At 33.7% G+C, this 27,866-nt stretch overlaps 1 protein-coding gene and 1 long non-coding RNA gene across 2 annotated transcripts; both read left to right on the top strand.

Moving 5' to 3' along the window:
* Positions 1–501: 501 nt before the first annotated feature.
* Positions 502–2,476, top strand: LOC111806179 (uncharacterized). Its single transcript, XR_015422965.1, has 4 exons — positions 502–686; positions 1,288–1,530; positions 1,655–1,735; positions 2,223–2,476. It is a non-coding gene; the product is annotated as an uncharacterized LOC111806179 (long non-coding RNA).
* A 2,690-nt stretch (positions 2,477–5,166) lies between these two features.
* Positions 5,167–18,551, top strand: MSH7 (MUTS homolog 7). Its single transcript, XM_023691554.2, has 17 exons — positions 5,167–5,818; positions 6,087–6,645; positions 7,246–7,341; positions 7,436–7,491; positions 7,768–7,834; positions 8,093–8,188; positions 8,516–8,647; positions 8,735–8,768; positions 8,875–8,922; positions 9,423–9,622; positions 9,702–9,828; positions 9,905–10,185; positions 11,158–11,349; positions 16,029–16,442; positions 16,633–16,729; positions 17,194–17,321; positions 17,996–18,551. The coding sequence occupies exons 1-17, from the start codon at positions 5,505–5,507 to the stop codon at positions 18,437–18,439; spliced, it is 3,285 nt and encodes a 1,094-aa protein (XP_023547322.2). The 5' UTR covers positions 5,167–5,504; the 3' UTR covers positions 18,440–18,551.
* Positions 18,552–27,866: the final 9,315 nt, after the last annotated feature.

Genomic DNA, 27,866 nt, shown 5'->3' with positions numbered 1-27,866 from the left:
GAGGGATCTTGAAGAAAAGATAATTAGTTAAAAGATACTTAAAAGAATTGAAAGTTGCTACCTATACCGGTGCACCTCCTTAAAAGAGTGGAGTAAGTAACGTAACTACGTCACATGAGATGCAGGAGAATGTCGGAGTCATCAAGTTTGATTCCATATTCGAGACATGGTCGTTACACACGAGGATATTTTTGATAATTTAATATTTTAAATTGTAATTTTTGTATGTTATATTTCAATTTTTTTAAATATTAAAATTAGTTAAATTATAGGAATATGTTTTATGCAAAATATATATATATATATTATATATATATATATATATCAATTTACAAAGAGAATATCAATGGATATATATTTAAAAAAAAAAAAAGAATAATAAAATTTGTGTAGATTAAAATTATAAAATTTGAAATTAATGGACAAAAAGTACGGAAGGCAAAATGCATAGCTAAAATAATATTTCAATAAAAATAAATAAATAAATAACAAATATGGAATTGATAATGGCTACGGAATTGCCATTTTTTTTCTTTCCGAGCCGACGCTCATTGTTAGCCTGAGAATCTCAGTGTTGGGGTTCGAATCAAGCTCAAAGACTCGGGCGTGATTTCCATTTCATGGCAGCCAAGGAAGAAAAACTCATTTGAATCGTCGCAACCATCTCGACTTCCGATTTCGCTACTGTAAGTCCATTCTCTTCCTCGGTTATATCAGTTTATTCCGCTTATCGTGCATTGTGGAGCTCTATTTGAACGAAATTTGAAAATTTTGTTACTCGGCTTGATTTAGTTTCTTATTCGACTTGATTCTGTCATCTTTAGGCTTTTGAATCGTTCTTAGATTTTGATAATGCTTCTCGTAAGCTAGGATCGATGGAAACAGAAGTAAGTTTTTAATTTCTTGGATTTTGAAATCATTCCTAAAAGGTAATCATAAACAAAAAGAACAAAAATAAGAACATTGTTTAAGCTTCGTAGATTTAGAACATAATCGATTTTTTAAATATAAATTATTGGTATTTTCGTAGTTTAATATGGTATTAGAGTGGAAGATTTCACATACAAATCCCTGTAATATAATTTACTCCTGATCAATATATTAAGCTCTCGTGTACCAAGTTTGGCTCTGTAATCAAGTCAGTGTTTGAGCTCACATACAAAAGATAAAATGCCCCAAACACATTAAGTTAAGCCTTTTGGTTTAGTTTCAATATAACTTGCCTGTGCAAGAAAATTGGCTTTGATTCTTGCCTGCTTTCAGTATTTGATTTGTAATAATTTAAAGATGGTGAATGATCCACACATTGGGCAGCTTTAGCCTGCCAACGGGCCAGGAAATCCATGAATCTTTCATTTGGTTGCTCGCGAGTCATTTCGAGCCCTCTTCTGGTTACTTTAGTGTAGAGCTACAAAATGCCAATATCATCTCTCATTGTCAAGCGATCCTTCTGAAAAAGATGAATTCGAAGAAAAGAAGAAAGGGGAAGGGAGACTGGCGAGCCTGAGCTGTACAAATGTTGAATGCTGAGTTAAGTATCCTCTGTTAATGTGACTTTCTATCCTGAAAATGGTGATTGAGAATGACAATATCTTGGTTGTTATTATGGAGTACCGCTTGAAATTGAATCCTTTTTTTCTCGTGATTGTTGCAGGCTGTTATTGTTTGTGTACTAATGAACAACCAGTACTGAATCGCAGTTTGCAGTTTTGTTCAATCGATTTGCTGCAAATTGGTAAGCTTCTGTTAACATTGTTTGTTTACGTTAGTTTGCTCCATTCTTGTGCCTTATAAGTGTTCCACAACTTTTAAGATTACCAAATGGTATAGAGTCGTTAGAACATGATGAAATAATCTTTAATCAAAAGATGGATGGATGTTATAAAGAGATGATCGAGGAGTTGTGAGGAACTCTAGTGATGTTTGGGCCATTGACAGGCTCTATGTTTCTCTTTGGGTATCGGTGACGACGCTTTTTTGTAATTACTCGATAGGTCTCATTTTACATGACTGGAACTCCTTTCTTTTGCTGGGCTTCCTTTTGTGGGTTCGTTTTTTTGGATGCCCTTGCACTCTTTCATTTTTTCTCAATGAAAGTTCGGTTTCTTGTAAACTAAAAAAAATCAAATGATGCAAGTAGTCTAATAGAACGGCTAAGCTGATTCAGCATTTTGTTTTTTTCTTTACTTTTTATTCGAATTTAATACTTCATGAGTTTGTAGGAATCCCATAATATATATCATGTACGAAGGCCCATCCCTGTTGTCATGATGTATCATAAAGCTATCAAACAAAACAAGGGCATTCTGATATTGAAGTGTCATATTAGATCCAAAATTGAGTTTGCGAGCTCCATTGCCAATGGATAACCATTGAAAATTCTGATCTATCTGTTTCTCTCTAGCACTGTGTGAGGTAAAACAGTATGACTTTTAGCTATTGGATCAGTATAATTTCATGGGGCCTCTTTTCTTCATTTTTGAACTGTTCTAGCAAATTCACCGACTCCTGAGAATGATCCACTTCAATTATTGAGTAGAGTGGGAGTATCTGATCCTCCATGATCAGTGGATATGAAAAGAATCTCTTGATGTGGATAAGTTTTGTCACAGTTCTACAGTCTCAAAAGCATCAAATAACCATAGATTTGAACTTCAGTTACTGCCCTTCAGATATTGTGCTTAATGGAAATTATATATTTTGTATAACAAATATTGTCTGCTTTGGTCTGTTATGTATTGTCGTCAGCCTCACGGTTTTAAAACGCGTCTGCTAGGTAGAGGTTTCCACACCCTAAGGAGTGTTTCGTTCCCCTCTCCAACCGATGTGAGATCTCACAATCCACCCCCCTTGGGGGCCTAGCGTCCTTACTAGCACACTGCTCGGTGTCTGGCTCTGATACTATTTGCAACATGCCAAATCCACCGCTAGCAAATATTGTCTGTTTTAGCCCAGGTTTTAAAACTAGGGAGAGGTTTCCACACCCTTATAAGGAATGTTTCGTTCCTCTCTCCAACCGATGTGAGATCTCTCATATGTAGTCCTCCCTTCTGATTTGTATTCAAGTTGTGGAAGATATTGATATTATATCCTAGAATGACTACATCATTATAATTATTGATACTAAACAAATAGAACTTAGCCAGATTCCTCTTTTTGACATAAGAGATAGCGTAGGCTTTTTTTGTATGGTTGCTTTCACTAAGGACAAACCGAGAAGAATAAAAGATATCACCTCTTGAATTGCACTATAACTACTTCTAGCCTCACGCACTAGTTGAGGATAAATCTCTTAATACTGATCATATTTATATTGTGATTAACAGAGCTTTTTCTCTTTTAAATACTTGAGTTTCCATACTTCTTGCAGTCTGCAGATATGGCCTCTGATGGCAGCCTTAGCGTTGTGGTTTCCACATCTCCTAAACATGGCAACAGAGATGCTGAGACCGTGAGGTCGAGTTCACCGAAAGGCCAGTGTTTATGCTCACCCACGATGCATCAAGGCTCCTTTAGGTGTCGGCTTCATCGTTCGACGTCATCGGCATGGATGAAACGATCGAAATCAATGCCTGCCGACCACCCTGTGGCCTCTCTTTCTTCCAAAGAATCTCTTGGATCTTCCTAAGGGCCTGTGCATGAAGCTAAGTACATGTACCACACCTTAAACTTATATCCTTCTGGTTCTCTCAAGTTGTGGAGAAGAAAAGCTTTGATCTTATATCTCAACTTTGTATGCAATGGATTATATATAACATATTTGTGTGTTCACGCATGCAATGCTTATCTGTGTATATGTCTGTGAAAAGTAACTGTGTTCTATAATTCTTCACGAAATACAATTGTGAGATCCCACATCGGTTGGGGAGTAGAACGAAACATTCTTTATAAGGGTGTGGAAACCTCTACCTAGCAGACGCGTTTAAAAACCTTGAGAGGAAGCCCGAAAGGAAAAACCAATATCTGCTAGGAGTGGGTTTGGGCTAACAATGGGCTGATCTCCTTCTTCCGTTTGTACTGCTGTTAAGATGTTAGATATCAACATGCTTGAAGTTGACGAGATCATTAACTAGATCAATGGTCGGAAACCGTTTCGTTCGGCTTTGGCTTAAACCCGAACATAAACAGCTCAATTTTTCTTCTCTCTGCCTGCCTTGACGTTGTAAATCTTTTTATGGACATATTGAAGTGGTTGAGATTAGCTATGGATGGTTTATGAATGGATTGGGAAGATAAGAAAGGCAAGTAGCCATGGCCTACCCTTAGAGGAATATCAATGGGAATGGGATTTGGTGGTTAGGTTATCTCTGTCTTTGTTACTTGTCAACCTCATTATCTTCAATTATTGCAACCCCTTGCACACTTTTGTTCATACCCAAACTTTGTGCCTATCATTTTGTCTTGTTTTTTTTGTCTGCTAAGTTTATCCTATCTTTGAATTTGATTTTGATTTCGACTTTAAATCTCGAACTTATCTCGAACAATCCCACCTTAACTAGTTAAACTAAACTCATAGTTAATATTTACATAGTGATTTAGACCGTTAGATACTAATAGACGTAAGTTTGAATTGTCTATTACATTTCGAAATCATTGCACGAACTTGATGAAAGTTTTTTTTGTTAAAATGACAGAAACTTACCCGATAGTTGATGCGTAGAAAACTGGAACGCAGGAATGGATTAAGAAATTGACATGGTGGTTGATGTGTGAAACCAGAATCGTACACCATGACCATTCATCATAATTTCGATAATTTATTGATTAAGCTCGTAAGTTTTGAAAACGGTAGAATCTCAACTAATCAATCGTCTTTTTGTAAACTACGACACAAAGATCGAACCAACCTCGTTTGATTGACCCTCGAATCAAAATATATAATCAGATAAAGCATTAAAAGATTTATACATTATAGATTGCATCACTATACGCAAACCAGACGAAACCATTTTGAAAATTCGCACGAACAAATACATTTTTTTTTTAGTAATTAATCCATTTGGATCTTATTAAATAATAGGGAATTCATGAATATTTTTATTGCGGTGATTTATTATTTGTTGATTTCAATAATAAATAAAATATTGGTTAAATACCATATTTATAGTTTTTTTTTTTTTTTCTTTTTTAATAAATCACTTATTTACGATAGTGTGAAAAATATATGGGGGAGAAAACGTCAATATTAAAAAAAATAAATTAAAGTTGTGAAATGTCATCCATGACCCTTTCCCATCCGAACCCCATTTACCCGCCGTTCTTGTTTCTGGTGGATCAGATTAAAAGCAACTTGGAATTTAAAGTTACAATAGAAGGCTAAAAATGTAATTTAGGTCATATTTTAATATAAATACTAATTTGAGAAACATTCAACACATTGCAAAATTAGGGCACTTAAAAAGGGCGCAAAAATTTGGCGCCAATTTAAACTATTGCAATTCACTTCTATACTGTCCTCTTCAGTCTCCAGTTCTAGCGAAGCTTTCCACAGTTCATCGTGAAAAATGCAGCGCCAGAAATCTTTGTTATCCTTCTTCCAAAAATCTCCGTCCGAAAATCGGAGCTCCGATGGGGATACCTCCTCCGTTGCCCAGCGGCTCACTCTCTTTCCGGCGAAACCAAACGTTGCCGGTTTGGAGCAGCCGGGTATCCAGACCAATGCGGATCCCTCCCTGGAGATTAGAGGAACCGACACGCCGCCGGAGAAGGTGCCTCGCCAGATTTTTCCGGTGATTGAGAAGAACAGAGGTTCTTCTCTCTTTTCGAGCATCATGCACAAATTTGTGAGAGTCGATGATAAACACAAGGCGCACGATAGGTAATGTTGATATTAACTAAGCGAGCAGGTCTTCGGATTCTTAGTCGATGACGTACTGCATTTTGCTTTCTCCATTTAAATCGCGTAGTATACTGTTCTTGTAATACTCTTGCATCGTTTTCTATTGGTTTTAGAAGAACCAAACGCGTCTTTGTACTGACGAGTTCTTGTAATACTTTTGCATTGTTTTCTCTTGATTTTAGAAGAACCAAACGTGGCTTATTCTATGATGTAGTTGCATTTTAATATCTATGAATGAATCCTGCAGGGACGAGATTAAAAAAGATTCCTCTCAGAACGAGGTTTGGAAAGATTCTTCTCAGTTACCTTCCATTTCTGGTAAGGTTAACGATCCAATAGAACTTACGGAGCTAAAGGGAGCTTCTAGACATCATGGTAAACTCCACGCTGCAAATTTAAACGGACATAGAGGACCTGTCTTGGATATTGAAAGCGATGATGGCATTGGTGGACCCGAAACACCTGGCATGCGACCTTCTGCCTCACGTTTGAAGAGATCTCAAGAGATTCCTCTTGTGGATGGGAGTGCTGATTTTTTGCAGCATAGTACCAAAAGAATTAAACTCCTGCAGGACTCGATAAACTCAAACATGATTCACAATGAAGTTTCTGATGCAACTAGCAAATTTGAGTGGCTCAATCCCTCTCAAATTAGAGATGCTAATGGTAGAAGGCCTGACCATCCTCTTTATGATAAAAAAACATTATTCATACCACCTGACGTGCTGAAGAAAATGTCAGCGTCACAAAAACAATACTGGAATGTGAAATGTCAATATATGGACATTTTGCTTTTCTTCAAAGTGGTTAGTTTACATTCTCGAACAGCATCATTGCATGAATTAGCTCCTGATTTCAATATACGTTTTTATCCTATGAATAGTTGTTCATTTCGTGTTACTGTGCTGAAATGGATATCTCCACAATTTGCAACCATATAAATTACTAGTATTTTGCTTACAAAGTCACATTAGAACTGTAATTGAGTTGTATTATCGTGAATTTTGTTTTTGATATGTCCAAATGTGAATCAATTTAAATAAAATTTGGATCCATCATAGAAGTAGAGATGAGAAGAAAGAAAAAAAATATATATATGGGGAATATGAATTGTAGCCTTTACTTTTTCAAGGGATGTCATTTTCCTTCAAATTCAGAAATCATTGTTGACTTTTGGGTTGAGATCCATATTTTCTGACCTATTCATTTTGGCACATACACTGATAATTAAACTTATTATTTGATAAGCTCAATTTTTCTCTATCTCAGTGAGGGGTTTTCCTCTTCTACACAGTTTATACCCTTGGGAGACTTTGCTTTCACTGGTGGATGCTTTTCAATATGTAATCAATACACAACCTCAATTCGTTAATATAAGAATATGAATTTTCTTTTTCACATCACAGGGAAAGTTCTATGAGCTATATGAACAAGATGCTGAAATTGGTCACAAGGAGCTTGACTGGAAAATGACATTAAGTGGTGTTGGGAAATGTAGGCAGGTTAAATAAAATTCATCAATCTGTTTTTTCCTGTGTATTTATTTCTTTATTTTTTAGTTATCCACTTATCCCTGATATTACCTATTCTACTTAGGTTGGTGTTCCTGAAAGTGGGATTGAGGATGCCGTCCAAAAGCTTGTTGCTCGCGGGTAAGGATAGATAGCTCTGTTATGTTGTTCATCTGACTTCTTATTAATGTTTCTCCAGATTTTATCCTATAAGATGTAAGCTTTTGTTCTCATGTGATGCACCGAGAGCAAAGGAGTCTAAACAGCAAATGAGTAAACTAGAGGCAATAGAGCTGATTAAAAACGCTAATGAAAATTTACTTAAGCATCATGTTTGCATGCTTTTTTTTTTTTTTTTTTTTTTTTTTTGAGTATGTATGGTGAGGCTAACACATTCTTGTGACAATCTTTATGAAGACATAAAGTTGGGCGAATTGAGCAATTGGAATCTTCGGATCAAACAAAAACCAGAGGTGCAAATTCTGTAAGTTTGTCGCTTCAGATATCGCGTGGACATTGATTCTGATTTCTGCATATTCATTTCAAAGTTTTGTCTTTTTTCTTCTTTTTTACCTGGATTTTTGTGCTGAGCGTTTGTGTAGATGTACATCTAGATGGTTTTTAATTTGGATTTTCAAAATTATCAAAAGTCGTTCCATTGTGCTTCTTTCTACTTGTTCCATATATTATACATCTGGATTGTATACTTTTAGCGATTTAATTTATGACTTGTTAATTTCAGGTGATACCTCGGAAATTGGTACAGGTTGTTACTCCATCAACCAAGGTTGATGGTGATATTGGGCCTGACGCTGTTCATTTGCTTGCCATCAAAGAGGTATTAGAAATTAATTCAAGTCTTGTATGTAATTGATATTTGGAATTGTTAGAAAATTTAAGATTGTGGTTCTAGATAAACTTGTCCATTTTTCTTTCAGTAATAAGTTTGAGGCATATATTTTATTTTTCTTCATTTTTTCAAACAAATTCTAAAAAGTTCTTACTCATTGAGAAGTTCACAGTTAACCAACAGTTGAGGGATCTATTCCATGGCATTACCGTTTAAAATCTCATTTTGGACTAGGAAATTACTGTTAGATGATGAAAATAAACATTACATCATAAAGCTACATTGACAGTATGCTTCATTGGAATTTTTCTTTAGGAGAGTTGTGGGCTGGATAATAATTCAATTGCATATGGGTTTGCCTTTGTTGATTGTGCTGCTTTAAAATTTTGGACTGGCTCTATCAAAGATGATGCTTCCTGCGCTGCTCTCGGTGCCCTCTTGATGCATGTAGGCAATTCAAAATTTTCATTTTTGCATTTCTGTTATTTGCGTTTGCAAGTTTGATAGTAATATGTGCATTTGTGGTTTCTCTAGGTGTCTCCAAAGGAAATAATATATGAAGCTAGAGGTAAGAATCTTTCCTCTCATCTTGGACTTTAGGCCTTTATTTAATTGATTGATATATTTATTTTTGTCGAACTTTCCTTCAACGTCCACAATTTTATTTTGTGCAGGATTATCTAAAGAAACACATAAAGTTCTAAAGAAGTACTCGCCAACTGGTTGGTTCTTTTCGTGTCTTTATAATAAGAAATTTCCTTTGATGAGCGAAAAGGTTACCTTTTTATTTATCACTTGTCATATGTGCTCGTGCATGTGCAGACACAATACATGTCTGAGTTTACGTCTCCTCTTTTGCTACTTTTACTTGTTATCTTCTAATTCAATTTTATTATACATTGTTCTCAAGTCATTAGATTTAAATGGAAAGTGATCGACTTTTATTTTATGTGTTTTGATGTTATTTCTTTGGAAATGTTGTCCCCTTAGTCTCCAAAATGACTGATTGTCGTTTAACTCTGAATCAATAATATATTTTAAACAATTGAGTTGGTGATCAGAATATAATACTGACCATTGATTTCTTAGGTATCTCTTATGTTCTTGTTAATAACCAAGGGTTGTTTGGAAGTGTTTTGAAAAACTAGCCTTTTTCTTTTTTATCCACAATGTTTGAGCTGTAATATTTATTCTCAAATTTCTTATTCTATTCATCTTGTAGGTTCCACCGCTCTAGAATCCACATCAGGGTCGCCAGTTACAGATTTTCTGGAAGCTTCAGAGGTTAAACTTTTGATCCAGTCTAAAGGATATTTTAAAGGCTCCTTGAATTTGTGGAATCATACGATTGAAAGCACAGTCCACGATGACACTGCTCTATGTGCTCTAGGAGGACTTATTAATCATATGTCAAGGCTGATGGTAAGTATGGTTCTTGGAGACACTGATATATGTCTTATCACATAAACTGTTGGGATTTATGATCTCCAACCTCTTACAGTTGGATGATGTCTTGCGGGAGGGAAATGTACTGCCATACCAAGTATACAGAGGCTGTCTAAGAATGGATGGACAAACAATGGTTAATCTTGAAATTTTCAGAAACAATGATGATGGTGGTTTATCAGGTATGCGTTTGTTTCAACTTCAAGGTCTGAAGGACCAGATCAACAAATTTTATTAATTACGATACTTATGTTGCAGGTACACTGTACAAGTATCTTGATAACTGTGTAACATCATCAGGCAAGCGGCTTTTGAGGTTGTGGATCTGTCATCCTCTTAAAGATGTTGAAGAGATTAATAATAGGCTTAATGTGGTTGAAGAACTGATGGCACAATCTGAAGTTATGGCACTTCTTGGTACCACCTATCTCCGCAAGCTTCCAGACTTAGAGAGGCTGTTTGGGCAGATTAAGGCTACGGTTCAGTCATCTGCTTCTCTTGTATTACCATTGATTCGCAAGAAGTTACAGAAACGGCGGGTAAGTAAAATATATGCATAATCAGCAAATCTAATGTCATTACTACACTCTCAATATGTTGAATGCGAAGTATGGGATTCTTACACTGAATATATGCGTTGTTCTAGAGATTTTAGTTTTGACTTTCTTTGTGATTTGGAGGCGTTAGATTTTGTCACTTGCGTGGTCGTTACCCAAGGTTATCACAAATCATTCTTGCTTCTTTTAATTTGATCGTGGGGATGTAATCGTAAAATTTTGTATTATTGCTCATATGATATTTCATGTCCGCTTAATTTGTATTTGAAATTACTCTTGTTTGAAGTTACACCAAGGAAGCTCTCTCTTTTCAGTTTGTGTACTAGATTAGTGTTCGGAATCATGTACCATCTCACAATGGTATGATATTGTCCACTTTGAGCATTAATTTTCATGGCTTTGCTTTGGTTTCCCAAAAGGCCTCATACCAATGGAGATGTATTCCTTACTTATAAACCCATGATCAACCCCTTAATTTTGGGACTCCTCTCCCAGCAATCCTCAACAATCCTCCCCTCGAACAAATTACACCATAGGGCCTCCCCTGAGGCCTATGGAGCTCTCAAATAGCCTCCACTTAATCGAAGCTCGACTCTTTCTCTAGAGCCCTAAATAAAGTATACCCTTTGTTCGACATTTGAGTCACTTTTGACTACACCTTCGAGGCTCGCAACTTCTTTGTTCGACATTTGATGATTCTATTGACTTGGCTAAGTTAAGGGCATGACTCTAACTCTCCACAATAGTATGATATTGTCCACTCTGAGCATAAACTCTCATGACTTTGCTTTTAGTTTCTCCATAGGGCCTCATACCAAGAAAGCTCTCTCTTTTCAGTTTGTGTACTAAGATTAGTTCTGTAATTTATCCTGAAGCTCTCTATGTATTTGCTTTACATGAACCAGCAATTTGCATATATGAACACACTGAGTGATGACTGATAATATGGTGCAGGTGAAATTATTCGGATCTTTGGTGAAGGGCCTTAGGACTGGATTGGATTTATTAATTCAAGTCCAGAAGGAAGGTTGCATTATTTCTCTATCAAAAGTAGTTAAACTGCCACAGCTCACCAGCAATGGTGGGCTCGATCAATTCCTCACTCAATTTGAAGCAGCTGTAGATAGCGAATTTCCAAATTATCAGGTTTTCCCTCGCCTTTCTTTTATCATCTCATGCCTCATTCCATAGTTTTATAACACTCAAACTGCATCTTATATCTTCTTCTATGGAATCCTTTGTTGTGCGCCGAAAGCGGAACAAATGTACTCACAACACCAAAGTTATTCAAGACATACAATATGACACTCAAAACTTGATGATTTCAACAGCAGAAAGAATGGCATTATATAGCCTTCTGTTAAACCTAAAGATAAACTAACAAGCCAAAAAAAGACCTTGAGAATAGGTCTTGGTCCTAGAGAATAGGGCTTATGACAGTGTTCAACAATCTCCACCTTGTCATAAGATCTCCAAGTTATAGCTAATTTGGTTGCTACCATGTCAACACACTACTCCCTTCCGACGTTGATGAAATCTAAACAATGCCAGAACTTTTCACGAGTGATAACCTTTGTCAACATATCAGCAGGGTTATCAGCTGTTCCAATTTTTAATAACCGAATATCCCCTTTGCTAATAATTTCTCGAATAAAGTGAAAACGGACATCAATGTGTTTTGTACGAGCATGATGGACTTGATTTTTTGACAAGCAAATAGCGCTCTGGCTATCACAAAATACATCTATATGTTCCTGCAAAATACCCAAGTCATTGATCAAACCATGCATCCAAATAGCTTCTTTAAAAGCTTCTGTTACTGCCATATACTCTGCTTCAGTGGTAGACAATGCAACAGTAGACTGCAATGTTGAACGCCAACAAACAGGTCCACCAGCCATAGTAAATAAATAACCCGTAGTAGATCGTCGCTTATCCAAATCACCAGCATAATCAGAATCCACATAACCAGCTAAGAATCCATTTTACAGCCTGCCAATGCTCTTTACCAGGATTATGCATATAACGACTCACCATGCTTACTGCGTGTGAAAGATCAGGTCGAGTACACACCATAGCATACATCAACGCACCAACAGCATTTGTATAAGGAATGTTCTCCATATACCTTTTGTCATCATCAGAACTTGGACACATGGAAGCACTAAGCTTGAAATGAGGAGCAAGTGGAGTACTAACGGGTTTGGTTGAATTATTCAAACTAAATCTTGACAATACCTTGCGTAGATATTGAGACTGAGTCAACCAGACTGTACCTTTTTTCCGATCTCGCTCTATCTCCATTCCAAGTATTTTCTTTGCATTGCCTAAGTCTTTCATTTCAAATGTTTTAGAAAGCTCATCTTTGAGCTTATCAATCTCCATCTGTCTCTTTGAAGCAATTAACATATCATCAACATATAAGAGCAAATAGATAAACGATCCATCATCGAGACACCGATAATACACACAATGGTCAAATTGACTATGAGTATACATATGCTCTACCATGAAATGATCAAACCTTTTATACCATTGGCGAGGGGATTGCTTCAGCCCATACAAAGATTTCTTCAATCTGCATACTAAATGTTGTTGTCCAACTACTTGGAAACCAACTGGTTGCGCCATATATATTTCTTCTTCCAAATCTCCATGCAAAAAAGCAGTTTTTACATCAAGTTGTGCAAGCTCAAGATTAAATTGAGCAACCAAAGCCAACAAAATTCGAATGGAAGAATGTTTTACCACAGGTGAGAAAATTTCATTGTAATCAATACCTTCCTTTTGTGCGTAACCTTTAGCCACAAGTCGAGCCTTATAACGTATACCAGAAGAGTCTTCCTTTTTTGCAAAAACCCATTTACAACCAATTTCCTTCTTACCTTTTGGAAGTGGTACCAAATCCCAAGTTTGATTTATCTCCAATGATGCTATCTCCTGATTCACAGCCTCTTGCCAGTGTAAGCTATCCGGGCTCTGAATAGCATCTTTGTAGCTGTTAGGAACTCCATCAATCAAAGAGAAAGCATATGCTATCGTATCATCAAACCTTGCAGGTTTTCGAATTACCCTTCGTGGTCTATTCTTGGCGATTGACTCAGGTTCCTCCACTCTTTCATTCACAAGGCTTTGCTCCTCAAGACTTTGCTCTTTTTGTTCTAAGACATCAAAGTTATTATTTACCTGATCAATAGGTTCTTCGGTAGGAGCAACCACATCAGGAGAGAACACCACCTTCTCCACCTGCTTCAATGCCTCGTCATTATTTTCAATTTTCTGCAAAAACATTCCAGACTCATCGAATGTCACATCTCGACTATTAACAATTTTACTTGTTTCTGGACACCATAACCTATAGCCCTTCACACCTTTGCTAAAGCCCATAAACTTGGCTTTTTTTTGCTCTAGGATCCAGTTTTGAGTTTGTCACATGATAATAAGCAGGACACCCAAACACATGCAATTTATCATAATCACTAACAGGACTACCTGACCATACCTCAAGCGGAGTTCTCCCACCGTTTCCAGAAACAGGTAAACGATTCACCAAGTGAACTGCATAACTGAGAGCCTCAGCCCAAAATGCCTTACTCAATCCTGCTTGAGACAATATGCATCGAACCTTCTCTATTAATGTCTGGTTCATTCTCTCAGCAACTCCATTTTGTTGTGGCTTACCAGGAACAGTGAAGTGTCGAACGATCCCTTCATCTCGGCATACTTTAAGGAATGGATCATAAGTATATTCTCCCCCGTTGTCTGATCTCAGCTTTTTGATTTTCCTATCCGTCTGATTCTCTACCATTTTCTTCCACTCTAGGAAGATTTGGAGAACCTCGTTTTTGTGCCTCATGGGATACATCCAAACTCTCTTCGAGTAGTCATCAATAAAGGTGACAAACCACCTCTTTCCTCCCAATGAGACATTCTTTGTGGGACCCCATACATCGGTGTGAACATAATCCAAAATACCCTTTGTTTGGTGTATAGCTGTACCAAACTTCACATTTTTTTGTTTACCAAATATACAATGTTCACAGAAATCAATTTTTCCAGTTGTGGCACCCTTAAGGACTCCTTGGTTCACCAATGTCTGAAGCGCCTTCTCACCAGCATGCCCGAGTCGCATGTGCCATAATTTCGATATGTCTTGTTCTTTCGAACTTGCCATAGCAGCATGCCCAATTATTGTGGTTCCGTTGAGGTAGTATATGCTACCTCTTCTAGTTCCTGTAATTGCCACCAAAGCTCCACGAGCTACTTTCAAATTCCCTCCTTCCAAAATGATGCGATAACCACTCGCATCCAAAACGCCAAGTGAAATCAAGTTTTTCTTCAAGTCAGGAACATACCTCACATCTTTGAGTTTTCGTATAACCCCATCAAACATCTTGATTTGTACTGAGCCGATTCCCATTATCTTGCAAGTACTATCATTGCCCATATAGACAACTCCACCATTGAACTTTTTGAAGTCCAAAAACATCTCTTTGTTGGGACACATATGATAGGAGCACCCAGAATCAAGAATCCATTCCATGGTTTGGCTGGCTGATAAGGAGATTGTCAAGGCATCATCTGTATCAGTGTCGTCATCTTTAACCACATTGGACTTCGACCCCTTCTCTTTTAAGATCGAACAATCTTTTTTCCAATGGCCTTTCTGTCGACAATATGCACACTCATTTTTATCAAGTTTTCTCCAATTATCAGATCTACCTCTCGACTTTAATCGAGACTCTCCACATTCGTTCCTTTTCCAGGTAGAAGTTCTTCCATGAGCAGTGAGAACATTTGAGCTAGAGTTTTGATACGTCTCCTTTTCCTTCTTTCGCATCTCATTGTTTATTAAGGCATTTGAAACATCTTCAAAATCAATATTAGTGATTCCATGTAGTAGGGTTGTTACTAAAAACTCGTAGGATTCCGGCAAAGAGTTTAATAACAACAACGCCTTGTCCTCGTCATCAATCTTAACATCAAGATTGAGCAAATCAGTGATGATTTTGTTAAAATCATCCAAATGCTCAGCCATTGAGATACCTTCCTTGTAGTCAAAACGGAAGAGTTTCTTCTTCAAATAGAGTTTATTTTCCACACTCTTCTTCATATATTTCGCTTCAAGCTTGTCCCATAATTCTTTCGCCATGGTAACCTTCATAAATGGATATTTCTGATCCTTGCCAAGACAGGATCGAATAATTCCACAGGCTTGCCGATTTAATTTTGTCCATTCTGCTTCTGTCATGTCTTCAGGCATCTCCTCTTGGAGAGAAACATCGAGGTCTTGCATGACCAGCAAATCGCTAACTTCGCCTCGCCAAACACCAAAATTATTGGTTCCATCAAATTTTTCTACTTCGAGATTGGAACTCCACACTCTCGATCCACGTCGTGATGGTTCGGCCATTTGCAATAATTAATCTGGATGTAACTCAAAAACACAATTCTTGAAAACTGATTTTCAAGAGAATAAACACGATTGTGAGCACGTCTAATGGTCGATGAGGCCCAAACTTTCACAATACCCCCAAATACCACAACAATGCTCTGACACCACTTGTTGTGCGCCGAAAGCGGAACAAATGTACTCACAACACCAAAGTTATTCAAGACATACAATATGACACTCAAAACTTGATGATTTCAACAGCAGAAAGAATGGCATTATATAGCCTTCTGTTAAACCTAAAGATAAACTAACAAGCCAAAAAAAGACCTTGAGAATAGGTCTTGGTCCTAGAGAATAGGGCTTATGACAGTGTTCAACATCCTTCGCTTGAGATCTCAGCTAAAAATGTTTGTTTGTAATTTTTTCTCAGAACCATGATGTAACGGATTCCGATGCTGAAAGACTCTCTATATTAATCGAGTTATTTGTGGAAAAAGCTACTGAATGGTGTGAAGTAATTCATGCCCTCAATTGTATTGATGTGCTGAGATCATTTGCAGTAATTGGTCATTCATCTAGAGGGTCCATGTCTAGACCTATTATTTTGCCTCAATCGAGTAATTCAACGTCGAGTCCAGAAAAGCAGGGGCCAGTTCTTCAAATTAATGGGCTATGGCATCCATATGCCCTTGTGGAGAACGGAGAATCACCAGTTCCTAATGATATGATCCTTGGTCCTGATAAAGATGGCTACCATCCCCATACTCTACTGCTAACGGGACCAAACATGGGCGGGAAATCAACACTTCTTCGTTCTACTTGTCTAGCTGTTATTCTTGCACAGGTATGTAGCAAATTTCGTTATCATAGCGGCAAGACATTTTTGAAAATTAAGCTTATAATACTTTGGAAAGATGAAAACCATGAACATTTTTTAAAATTAAAAAAAAAAAAACCAAAATCAAAGGGTTATAAACGAAACGTAAAATAGATAAAACATTATTATTTCATCCCACACTCTGGTTGAATTGCAGTTGGGTTGCTACGTGCCTTGTGAGACATGCACGCTCTCGGTTGTGGATACCATCTTTACGAGACTTGGTGCTACGGATCGAATCATGACAGGAGAAAGTAAGAGTTTATTTGTTTTTATTGTCACAAGAAATAATTTTAAATAAAATCAAATTTTCTATTAATACTTTCTAAATAATTGATAATTTAGTATGTCTAGCTTCTTGAATTATTTTAGATGATTAAATATATCTTTTAAAGAAATTTAATTAATAAAAAGTAGTTAAAACTTTTGAATTAGTTTAAAAGTTATTTTTGAAGAAATTTTTGCGTGATAATTTATCCAAAAATAACTTTTGAATTAATCCAATTTTTTAGAGTTTTTTTAATTAAGATTTTTTTTTTAAAGGAACACATTTAAGAAGTTAAACCCACTTCAGATTATTTGTTTTTTTCAAGTGAACTTCTATGAATTCCCGAAGGATGGGCATGGTTAGTGCATGGAAAATGCATAGATATAAATTTCAGTAGTACCAAATAATTTCTTGTGAAACAATAACAATCCATGTCTCTGTACTCTGTAGGTACCTTCCTTGTTGAATGCTCAGAAACAGCTTCAGTTCTCCAACATGCTACTCAGGACTCTCTTGTTATTCTTGACGAACTCGGGCGAGGAACGAGCACATTTGATGGCTATGCCATTGCATATGCTGTGAGTTTTGTTTTCATTTAATCCATCTCATTCACAATTATTCTCGAGCTTAAAATTTCTACCATTGATTTTACATGGTTAACCAAAATAAAAAAAATAAAAAAAATCTTTTTCTAGTATACATGCTTTCATCTGTAACTCTGCCGTCGAAGTAAGCGTCTGCATTCTAAGGTCCACTTTACTATAGATAGAAATACATCAAGTCAGTTGATTTGGTCTTATGCATTACTAATTTACGCTTGATATTTTACTTTTATGTTCATTTTGAATGTTTATTTTAAATTTACATCATCCTGCTACTTACTAAGGTTTTTATAACTCATGTCTTCATTCTGACTGGAAATTTTGATATTCAAAAGAGAGTTTATGTTCAAAATCACTTCGAAATATGTCTTCAATTATGTTAAATCAATTCAATGTTTGATTCTACACATTTAAGCGTAGTTTTTATACCATTAAAATTGATTTTGAAAATGACAAATAATTTAAAATCACTCCCAAGTTTGTCCTAAGACATGGTGCGATGATAGTACCTCGAACATGGGCATAATTCATGTTGGATGGATGTAGTATACATTTGCTGCTTGATTTTTGCATAAACTATAAAATATCACTTGCAAATATCCATCCCCTATTGATCAAACAATATTAATGTGTATGAATCCGTTCTTCAGGTGTTTCGCCATCTGATAGAAAAGGTGAACTGTCGACTTCTATTTGCTACTCACTACCACCCTCTAACAAAGGAGTTTGCCTCTCATCCTCACGTCATGCTTCAACACATGGCCTGCGCATTCAAGGACCATGAGCTGGTTTTTCTATATCGCCTCCGCTCCGGAGCATGCCCTGAGAGCTACGGGTTGCAAGTAGCAACCATGGCTGGAATCCCGGGGCGAGTCGTTGAAGCAGCTTCAAAAGCTAGCCAAATGCTGAAGAAAACCATCAAAGAGAGCTTCAAATCGAGCGAACAACGCTCCCAGTTTTCAACTCTTCATGAAGAGTGGTTGAAAACTCTAATCGCGGTCTCGGAGTTTCGAGGTAATGATCTCGACGAAAATGATGCTTTTGATACTTTATTTTGTTTATGGTATGAGCTTAAGAGATCATATCACTGCTAGGTTGATAATTGTATGATAGGATATATGCATTTAGGTCCTTTTAATCTTTGAGGACTTATATTTTGTACATAAAAATACTCTTAATCTATTTTAATATGTTTTTGAATGAATTGATCTCATTCCACAAAAATAAAAAGTTATTTATAGCATACTGCAAGACCTTTTAAAGAGTTTCTATATGCTTTCAATTAGTTAAAAAGCATATTATTTCTACAAAATTCATGAAATTTCAATGAAAATTAAAGAAATTTATGCTTTTATGGAGATTTTTACATTGTTTTTTAAAATTAAATTGAGTGAGTTAATTAACAAAAAATTATTAGAGGTATTGTGAACTTTATGGGTTAAGAGCCCACTGGTTAAAAGGCATCGGGCCCAAATTTCATCTTTATGGGCTTCACATATAGACTGAGGCCCATTAGATTTTAGAGGCATTTTGGATTCACATTCTTAACTTTTTCCGAAATCAAGTATTATGGCTGTTTCAATTGTTTTGATTATTAAATTTTATTGTGAAAAAATAGTATTAAATAAAATTTCAAAAAAATAAAATAAAAGAAGCTAAATGTCATATTTTATTATTCAAAATGATATTCGTATTATTGAACCTTATAAAATAGTTCAACTTTATGGTATTTTGTCCTCTCTCTCTCTCTCTTTTTTTTTTTACCCATAAGCAATTCTCATTTTTCATTTTATTAATTATTTAAACTTGATAATTATGGATCGTAAAGGCTTTTAATAATATTTAAACAATTAATTCAAGTCGTTGAGAAATTAATTTAAGTTTATATAAACTTCACGACTTTATAATAACTTATTGTAACAATTTATTAAGATTAATATTCACTAATAAACACGACACTTGTTTGTTAGCTCATATTTCAATTTTTTTTTAAAAAAAAAATTGTCTCTCTATATTTTACCTACTAAAGCAAATTTTAACTTCAAATCTTTAATTTCATCAAATTTCCACTTAAATATATATTATAAATGGTATGCTAATTGTTTCTTTAACAAATTTGCAAATTGAGATGTTATATATGCTTTAAATAGTAGATTTAAAAAACAAATATATTATGTGTAGATGATATCAACTCTGGAAAACAAGAATTTTTGCCAAACATTGAAAGGCCTAGAAGTCTGTTAGAGAAAAAAGTCTTCTTTTTCCATCCCGAGTCACATTCGGAAGCATCATAAAAGAAGAAACCAAATGCATCTTACTATACACGCATAGTTCGGGGTAGGAGTATAGTGTAGGGAAGAAGCAAACCGGGTACGAAAGAAAGTTTAAGAAATCGGGTATTTCGCCCAATAAAAAAATTGTGACCTGAAAATCAAAACCATAGAATTGGTAATTGTTTCTTGTTGATAAGAAAAACTTGCATGATTTTACTTAATAAAAACTTGATTTATTTTGGAAAAAAAAAAAAAAAAAGTTACTTGATTTTATTTTATAATTTGTTTGGTGGATTTTATGAGCATTATTAAAAATAATTTTGGTAGGGCTGAAATGGACCATGTCCTAATGGACAGCTGCCTCCAGCTGTCAGGAAGGCTCTGAACTGAGCCGAGTACTTCAGCTCCTCAACAGAATTCACATTATCTTTTTTATTTTATTTATTTATTTATTTTATTTGTTGTTTAGTACAATAACTTATTCAAATTGAATTATTGAAAACTTCACCCATTGTTTTTATTCTCATTTTCATCATATTTCATATTCAAATTTCTTATTTTATGTTATAATTTCATATTATCAAATAATAAAAACAAAAATCCAAATTTCTATCCATTTATAGTCAACTTCCCTACAAAACTATATTATCATAACCAATAATAATAATAATAATAATAATAATAATTTGAAAAACCCCAAAATTGGTATTAAGTTTGGTATTAAATAGCCTTAAATTTTATTTACAATAGTCTAAATTTCTTTTATTTATAATATAAAATAAAAACCCCAAGCCCAAGCTCAAGCTCTCTGCTAGTAGATATTGTCTTTCGAGCTTTCCGTCAAAGTTTTTAAAACGCGTTTGCTAGTGAGAAGTTTTCACAGGCTTATAAAGAGTGTTTGGTGTTTCGTTCTCCTCCCCAACCGATGTGGGATCTCATAATTCACCCCCACAACCTTATAAAGGGTGGATCAATCCACCCTTCCCCCATTCGGAGCCCAGCGTCCTCGCTGACACTCGTTTCTTTCTCCAATCAATGTGAGACCCCCACCAAATTCACCCTCTTTGGGGCCGAGCGTCCTGTTGGCACACCGCCTTATGTCTACCCCCTTCGAAGTTCAGCCTCCTTGGTGGCACATCGCTTAGTGTCTGACTCTACGGCTCAAGCCCACTACTAGCATATATTATTCTTTTTGGGCTTTCCCTTTCAAGGGTTCTCTCAAGGTTTTTGAGACGCGTCTACTAAGAAGAAGTTTCCACATCGTGTTTCATTCTCCTCCTTAGCCGATGCGGGATCTCACGTATACTAAATAAAAAAAAAAAAAAAAATTATTTAGCTGAGACTATTACTTATTTGAGATTACTAATTACAAGAGGCATCAATTATTCTTAATAAATAAATAAAAACTATTTATCAGAATTAAAAAAATAATATATATATATATATAGGTAATTTATTTAAAATAATTATTCACAAAATTTTCATTTTAAAGTAGAAAAATCAATTTATTTAAAATAATTATTCACAAAATTTTCATTTTAAAGTAGAAAAATCAATTTATTTAAAATAAGTAGACAGATTTTTTTTTTTATTTAAATGTACCATCAACAACTCCATTGCTAAATTATAATTTTTTTTTTTAATTATTTGTTTATTTTTATATTAGTTGGTAGTTTGAAATACATTATGTTATAAATTCGACCGAAAATTATTTTTATTTGAAATTGTCAATAAGATAGGGTGGAATATTTCCAATGTTACACTATTGGAAACTTTACCTTAATAATTATTTAATTATTTAATTATATAATTATATAATATGAATCAAAGTTGTTAAGATGTTAAAATCAACTTTTATCTTATACAACCATACAAAATAAGTCCAAAAGAAAAATTACTATTTTGTAATTACAAATTAAAGAAATTTAATTTAATATTAGAATATTTTTCCTTTTTATTTTCATAAAATTATTTTTTAGGCAAATAATGAGGGATGGCCAAAAATATAAATTACTTCTCAAAATCCAAAATAAATAAATAAATAAATAAATAATTTGTCTTGTTGTGCTTCTTTTACAAGACAAAAAAAACTCCTTTAGTTCCCACTCACAACCAACAAAGATTTGGTTCCTATATTGTTCTTCAGCTTTTTGGTGTCCTTTAATTTACACCTTTTTTCAAGCTGTCAAAACCTCAAACTAATCCAATTCTCCAATCATTTTGTCTTTTTCTTTTTTAAGACGAGAATCTCGTGTTTGGTATGACGTCTTTTAGATGAAATCAATATCAAATTCACGAGAGTTTACGTCCAAAGTGGATAATATCATACCGTCGTAAAGACATATGGAGGGTTCGTTGTTTCTATCAAGTGGTATCAGATTCATGCCCTTGACGTAAACGTCAATGGGTAGAAGCCTTTGCAGCTAAATAGTGAAATTGATGAGCATAAAAGCTCGGTGGGTTATTCATTCGGAGAGAGTGTTGTTGGGACTGTAAATGTGAGATCCCACATCGATTGGAGAGGAGAACGAACCATTCCTTATAAAATGTGTGGAAATTTCTCCCTAACATACGCGTTTTAAAATCATGAGGCTGATATCTACTGGTGGTGGGCTTGGGCCTTAGGAGTAAGATCGTGGATAACAAATGATCACAAATATTTTCATTGATATTGACGGGTTAACGATAATTGACCTGAGCTCATCTTTAATTTTATAATTCAACGAAAAAAATTGACCCGTTCCGCAACTTATTGTTTAGGTAGAAACAACCGTATTATAAAATAAGAGAGAGGTCCTTGCCACCGATAATATTTAATTATTTTATTAATTTTGTTGATAATATTATTTGTTCTCGCTATTAAATGAAATATTCAAATATATTAATTATGAACTTTGTCACACATTTATAATTGGTTATAATAATCAATAATATATTAATGTGGGTACGAAAAATCGAATATATAATGAAATAAAATCGGTACCTTACCAATTTTATTTTTATTATTATTATTTTGTAGTTCAAATTAGTCTATTTGTTGAGATGGAAATTGTTTATTTCTTTATTTATTAAAAATATTAATAAAAATAATATAATATAAAAGTTTACGAGTAATATTTGTAATTTAGCGAAAATTTAATTATAAAAATAAATGTATTCTAATTTTAAATTTATTAAAAAATACATAAGACTTTATTTAAATAAATATTAAGATAAAATAGATGAAAAATAGTATTTTTGACTTTTTAATTTTGATAGAGTAACATATTTAAGTGTAGAAAGGACCAAACATGAATCCCACTATGCAAGAATTTTGTGGTCCAATTAAGGTGGTCCCCACAACATGGGTCGTGGGCCCATGTTTTACAACTCTCGTAGTCGTATTTTTTTATAATCGTGTAACGTTATGATATTCTTAAGAGGAATATAAATTCTCTCTTTACTCGACCGAACATGACTTATATAGAACGAACCTTCATTTAGCCATACAACCTACACGTTTTTACACAATCTGAAACTTCATTAGTATGTCTACAAACCCGTTGTTAGGTCAAAATTGCCTTAAAAAACAATTAACTGAAACTTATCGAGTGATTTCAGCACTCATCAGGGCAATATAAAGCTCAATGTTGCATAACAGCTAATTATCTGCTAACAGAAATTCTCGGGTCCCTCAAAAAAATTAAATTAAATTGAAAATTAAAAATAAAAATTGGTTTTTTTCCTATAAAATAAAAGGAATTTAAGCTGACTACGCAAATTTAAAATAAAAAAAAGGAGGGTGGTGCTTAAAATTTCAAATTTTGGCTCCATAATTTGCGTCCCTAACAGCTCATACTCTATTGACCAATGCCTTTTTTTTTTTTTTCTTTTTTTTTCCTACGCGTTTTTGCTTTATTATTATTATTATTATTATTATTAGAATTAGAATTTCTTTATTCTTTTCGTGTTCTACATAAAATTACTCAAAATAAAATAAAATAAAATAAAAACATTAAAAAAACACTATTTTGTATTTTAATTTATATTATTTTTTCCAAACTTTTCATCTATAAAAATTTCATAAATCCTAGCCAAATGTTATTTTTAAAATTATATATTTTTATTAAATAATTATAATATGATATAAGTCCTAACTAATTAAATTATAGTTTATAAAATTTTAATTAAATTATAAGAGTAAAGATTTGAAATTAAAATGATATTCAAGAACTATATTAATTATTATCTTTACATATTAATATTTGAACCAACCTAATAAATACCATGTGGGGAGGTTTAGTAAAATATCAATTAATATATCCATAAACTATATATATATATATATATTTTGGATAATTAAAAAATATTATTTCTAGAATTTTTCAACTGGACAATTAATTAATTCAATTGACTAATTTGTTTATGTAAGTGTACGCTACCTTCCAAAAACGTAGGGCTAAAAATGGAAAGTTGTTGCAAATTTTAGTTTTGCAACCATTTTCCCATTTAATTTTACTTCTTTTGAGGTTAAAAAATAATATTTTATTTTTAAATATAATATAAAATACTTATTAGAATCCAAATTGGACAACTTAATTACATACGTTCATATGACTATCCAACCTAACACCGTAAGGGTCGAGATGGGTTTGATTTTTTGAAGAAAAAAAGAATTTAGGTCGGTTTGTAAGTTAGCATTCTTTTTCGAGTTGACCCGACCAACTCAAAAATAGGATTACACAAAAATTAAAAATATTTGACGTTTATTATTGATGTTAGTGATACGCGAATGTTAGATATTTAAATTTTATGAGATTTTAGTTATTAATGTAATATGTACGGTAGATAAATATTTTTTTTTACACCGATATATTTTTTATATAATTTTTTTTAAAAAAATTGGAAAATAGTTTTACAAGCAAGTGATGTGACTAATATTCAGAATAACATTAATATATATATATAAGTCAAAATAACAATGAATGGAAAAGCTTAATATGATGAGTAAGCGACACGTAGGATTCTACGTCAGCATAATTCGTCCCACTCGGCTTGGCTTTACTCTTCCACATGGCGTATGGGCCCAATTTTCTCTTGGAAGTAATCCACGTTGTCTTTGGACATTGTGGGGACCACATGTAATCACACGTAGTTTCAATTAATGGATGATTTGGGTTAAAAAAACTGAATTTTAGCGTAATTTTAAAATTATTATGAAAATTTAAAATATTAATGTTTGTAGCAAGTCAATATTTGATATTTGAAATTTATGAAATATTAGTTACGAATTTAACGAGATAAATTTGATTTTTTTAAATAATAATAAAAAAAATAACAACCAACGGTACAATCCAACTCAATCTAGTTGCAAGGGTTGTTCGGGTCACCAACCCAAAATTTCGAGTAGATCCAAAAGATTTTCTCGATTCAACTTAACCCGTGTTCACCCTAAATGAATTTTCTAACAAAAAAGCATAAAGAGAAAGAGAAGAGAAAGATGTTGGACAAGATCGACCGCTACCTATTATGAAAAATGTAGAATATCTAATTTCTCGTCTTACCTCATTGAACCCAAAATTAACCTCCGTAGATTTTTTTTTTTTTTTTTTTTTGAGAATAATAGTTTTATTTATGTAATTTTCAGTTTGTTTTAAAATAAATCAAGTAAAAATAGTTTTAAATTTTATGTTTAAGTTGATATAACTTTTAAAAATAAAAAATGCAATATTTATACCATTTTTAATGTTTTTTTAAATAAAAATATGAGCAAATGTTGGTATATTTAATTTTGAAATAAATATTTATTTATTTCGAGATACAATTATGGATACTTGAAGTGTGGAAAATAGAGCATTTATTAATATTCCATTTTTTAAATATACATTTTTTTTTATTCTAAAGTATTTGACTTTAATATCCTAAAAATATAATTAAAAAAATGAAAATAGTTTAAATTCGTTTCTTCATCTTATACAAAAATTGCTTCAAGAAGCCTTTTGAAAATGGGTAAAAGAATCGCTTCGACACTGCAAAGCAAAACGCAGCGTTTAGCACTTTTCATATATTCATACTTGATTGTCGGGCACATGAAAGCAATCCTTTTTCTTTTCTTTTTTTTAAGCTTTATTTAAATTCCACTTATTTGTTAAGGTATTTATAAGAATCATTCTCCTTCCTTCCATTGGCTCGTGGGTCCCACGTGATTAAAATCCACCTGGATATTAAAAATAATTAAATAATTTTTACTTCTAAACTAAGTTACAGATCTTATTAATAGTATTTAAGTGTAGAGATGAAAATTCAATTACGTCTATCGAATAATACCAAATCCCTATGCCTCTCCCGACACTTCAGAAGCTGTGTATTCAAGCATTTGATCTAATGAAACGTTGTAATATAAAGTCTATAAAAACTGATGACATCACCTACTGAAAATGAAAATTGTGGAGCAGATTATTTTCATCTCATCTTTCACGATACACTATCGTTATTTATTATTATTTAAAAAAAAAAAACCTATTTTAATCGATAAGAATGAAAAAGCTTGTTCAACAGCTGACCGAGCAATTACTCTAATTGAGTTTAGAACAATGGTGACGGTGAAATCGAGAAAAAAAAATCTCAAATAGCTCATCATAGGGGTAAAATGGTCATTTATAGAATATTTTCGGACGGATTTGGATAAAAATACCATTTTTGAGTTTTGAGACTCTAATTTTGGTTATTTGGAAATTCAAAGTTGTAATTTCCTTAGAATAGAGATTGAGCCATTTTGGAGATGTTTTTAATATTCACATTATAAATTTGGAAATTAAAATAAAAATAAAAATTTATATCCACGCTGTAAAAAGACCACCGTAGCCCTGACGTGTTCAAGAAGTTGGTAGCAAAAAACGCGTCTATTATTTTCGCAATATACTAATCTCTTTTTTTTTTTTTTAAAATAGAAAATAAAAAATTGGGCGCGTTGATAATAATGTGGACGCGGTGCACCACACTAACATGGGCCCTCCTCATCAGCGCCGACGATCCAGCCACAGGACCGCGTGGGACCCACTTCCAAACTGGCTGTCCGTTGTCGCTTTCTTACGTGGGGCGTTGGTATAATCCGACCTGGCACTGGTTTTCCACCGTCAGATCTTCGTGGATTTCACGGAATCGGGAAGTGGATCAACATTATTCCTGATGTGAACGCCCGTAGCAGATAGAAAGCGCGGTGACGATGTTTTGACTTTGTAATGAATGTAGGGTAGTTTGGGGATTTTAATTGTCTGATTACGTTTATTACATTGATTAAATTACCATATTCGATTTTTTTTTTTTTTTTTTTTATATTTTTCTATATTTTTTAATTTAATTTTTGTTTACTTATTTTATTACTAAATTATAAAAAATGCCCGTGATTTTTATCCTCCTCTCTAACTTTCAAACGTTTTAATAATACGGATTGAAAATTGAGGGTAAAAAATGAAACAAATTTAAAAAGTTGGGGGCAAAAATGGTATTTACACCCATTTATTTATTTATTTGGACTTCAATTAGCTAGAGTAAGTCGTCTACCTTCCATAATTTCATAGCAATTATGGAAATGTTGGGCTTTATTTATTTATTTTGAATGAAGGGCAATTTGGTAAATTCAAAATAAAATTAAAAAAAGGGACATGAACGGCATGAAATCTTTAGAAAAACACACAGTAGCCTCCCGTGAGCATCGGTAGTCGGGAAAAACAGTTTTGAATTAATTAATTAATATTATTTTTAAAAAATTTCTCTTTTATTATTTATTTATTTATTTTTAAAATTTTAAAATTTCAAATCAATTCCTTAGCCAACGTGCCGCCCACCTCATTTACTTCTCTATCTATACATACCAACAAATTTCCTCCACTCTTCAATTTATCACGAGAATTTGCACGAACTTCTCGTGATATTGCCGGCCAGCATATCATTTGTTTTTCCGGTCAACTCAGCGCCGGCGGACGGCAGTTCCACCACCACCACACCGACTCTCATTAATTAATAAAGTTAATATTTTATCGTTATGCTATGCAACTACTGGTTGAATTTTCAAAGATGACGTGGGCATTTTTGTAATTTCATACATGGTTTATTCCATGCGTTGGCTTGGAGAGTTGAAGGAAGAATAGGAATGAGAAAAGTATACAACTAAAAACGTATGGTATACCAATTCACATTAAAAAAAAAAAAAAATCATATTTTTTCATATTTACTCCATTTTATTTCATGACATTATTAATTTTTTAAT

The sequence above is a fragment of the Cucurbita pepo genome, chromosome 11 (assembly GCF_057944985.1).
Source record: "Cucurbita pepo subsp. pepo isolate OVF chromosome 11, ASM5794498v1, whole genome shotgun sequence".
Taxonomy (NCBI): domain Eukaryota; kingdom Viridiplantae; phylum Streptophyta; class Magnoliopsida; order Cucurbitales; family Cucurbitaceae; genus Cucurbita; species Cucurbita pepo.
Note: the sequence above shows the minus strand (reverse complement) of the source record. Positions and strands in the feature narration are given on the sequence as shown.

Excerpts from the sequence above, each read along its gene's own strand:
- MSH7 (XM_023691554.2), top strand. The coding sequence starts at position 5,505 with ATGCAGCGCCAGAAATCTTTGTTATCCTTCTTCCAAAAATCTCCGTCC. Across the intron at positions 9,623-9,701 it reads ATCATATGTCAAGGCTGATG|TTGGATGATGTCTTGCGGGA; the intron begins GTAAGTATGGTT and ends AACCTCTTACAG. Across the intron at positions 11,350-16,028 it reads GCGAATTTCCAAATTATCAG|AACCATGATGTAACGGATTC; the intron begins GTTTTCCCTCGC and ends ATTTTTTCTCAG.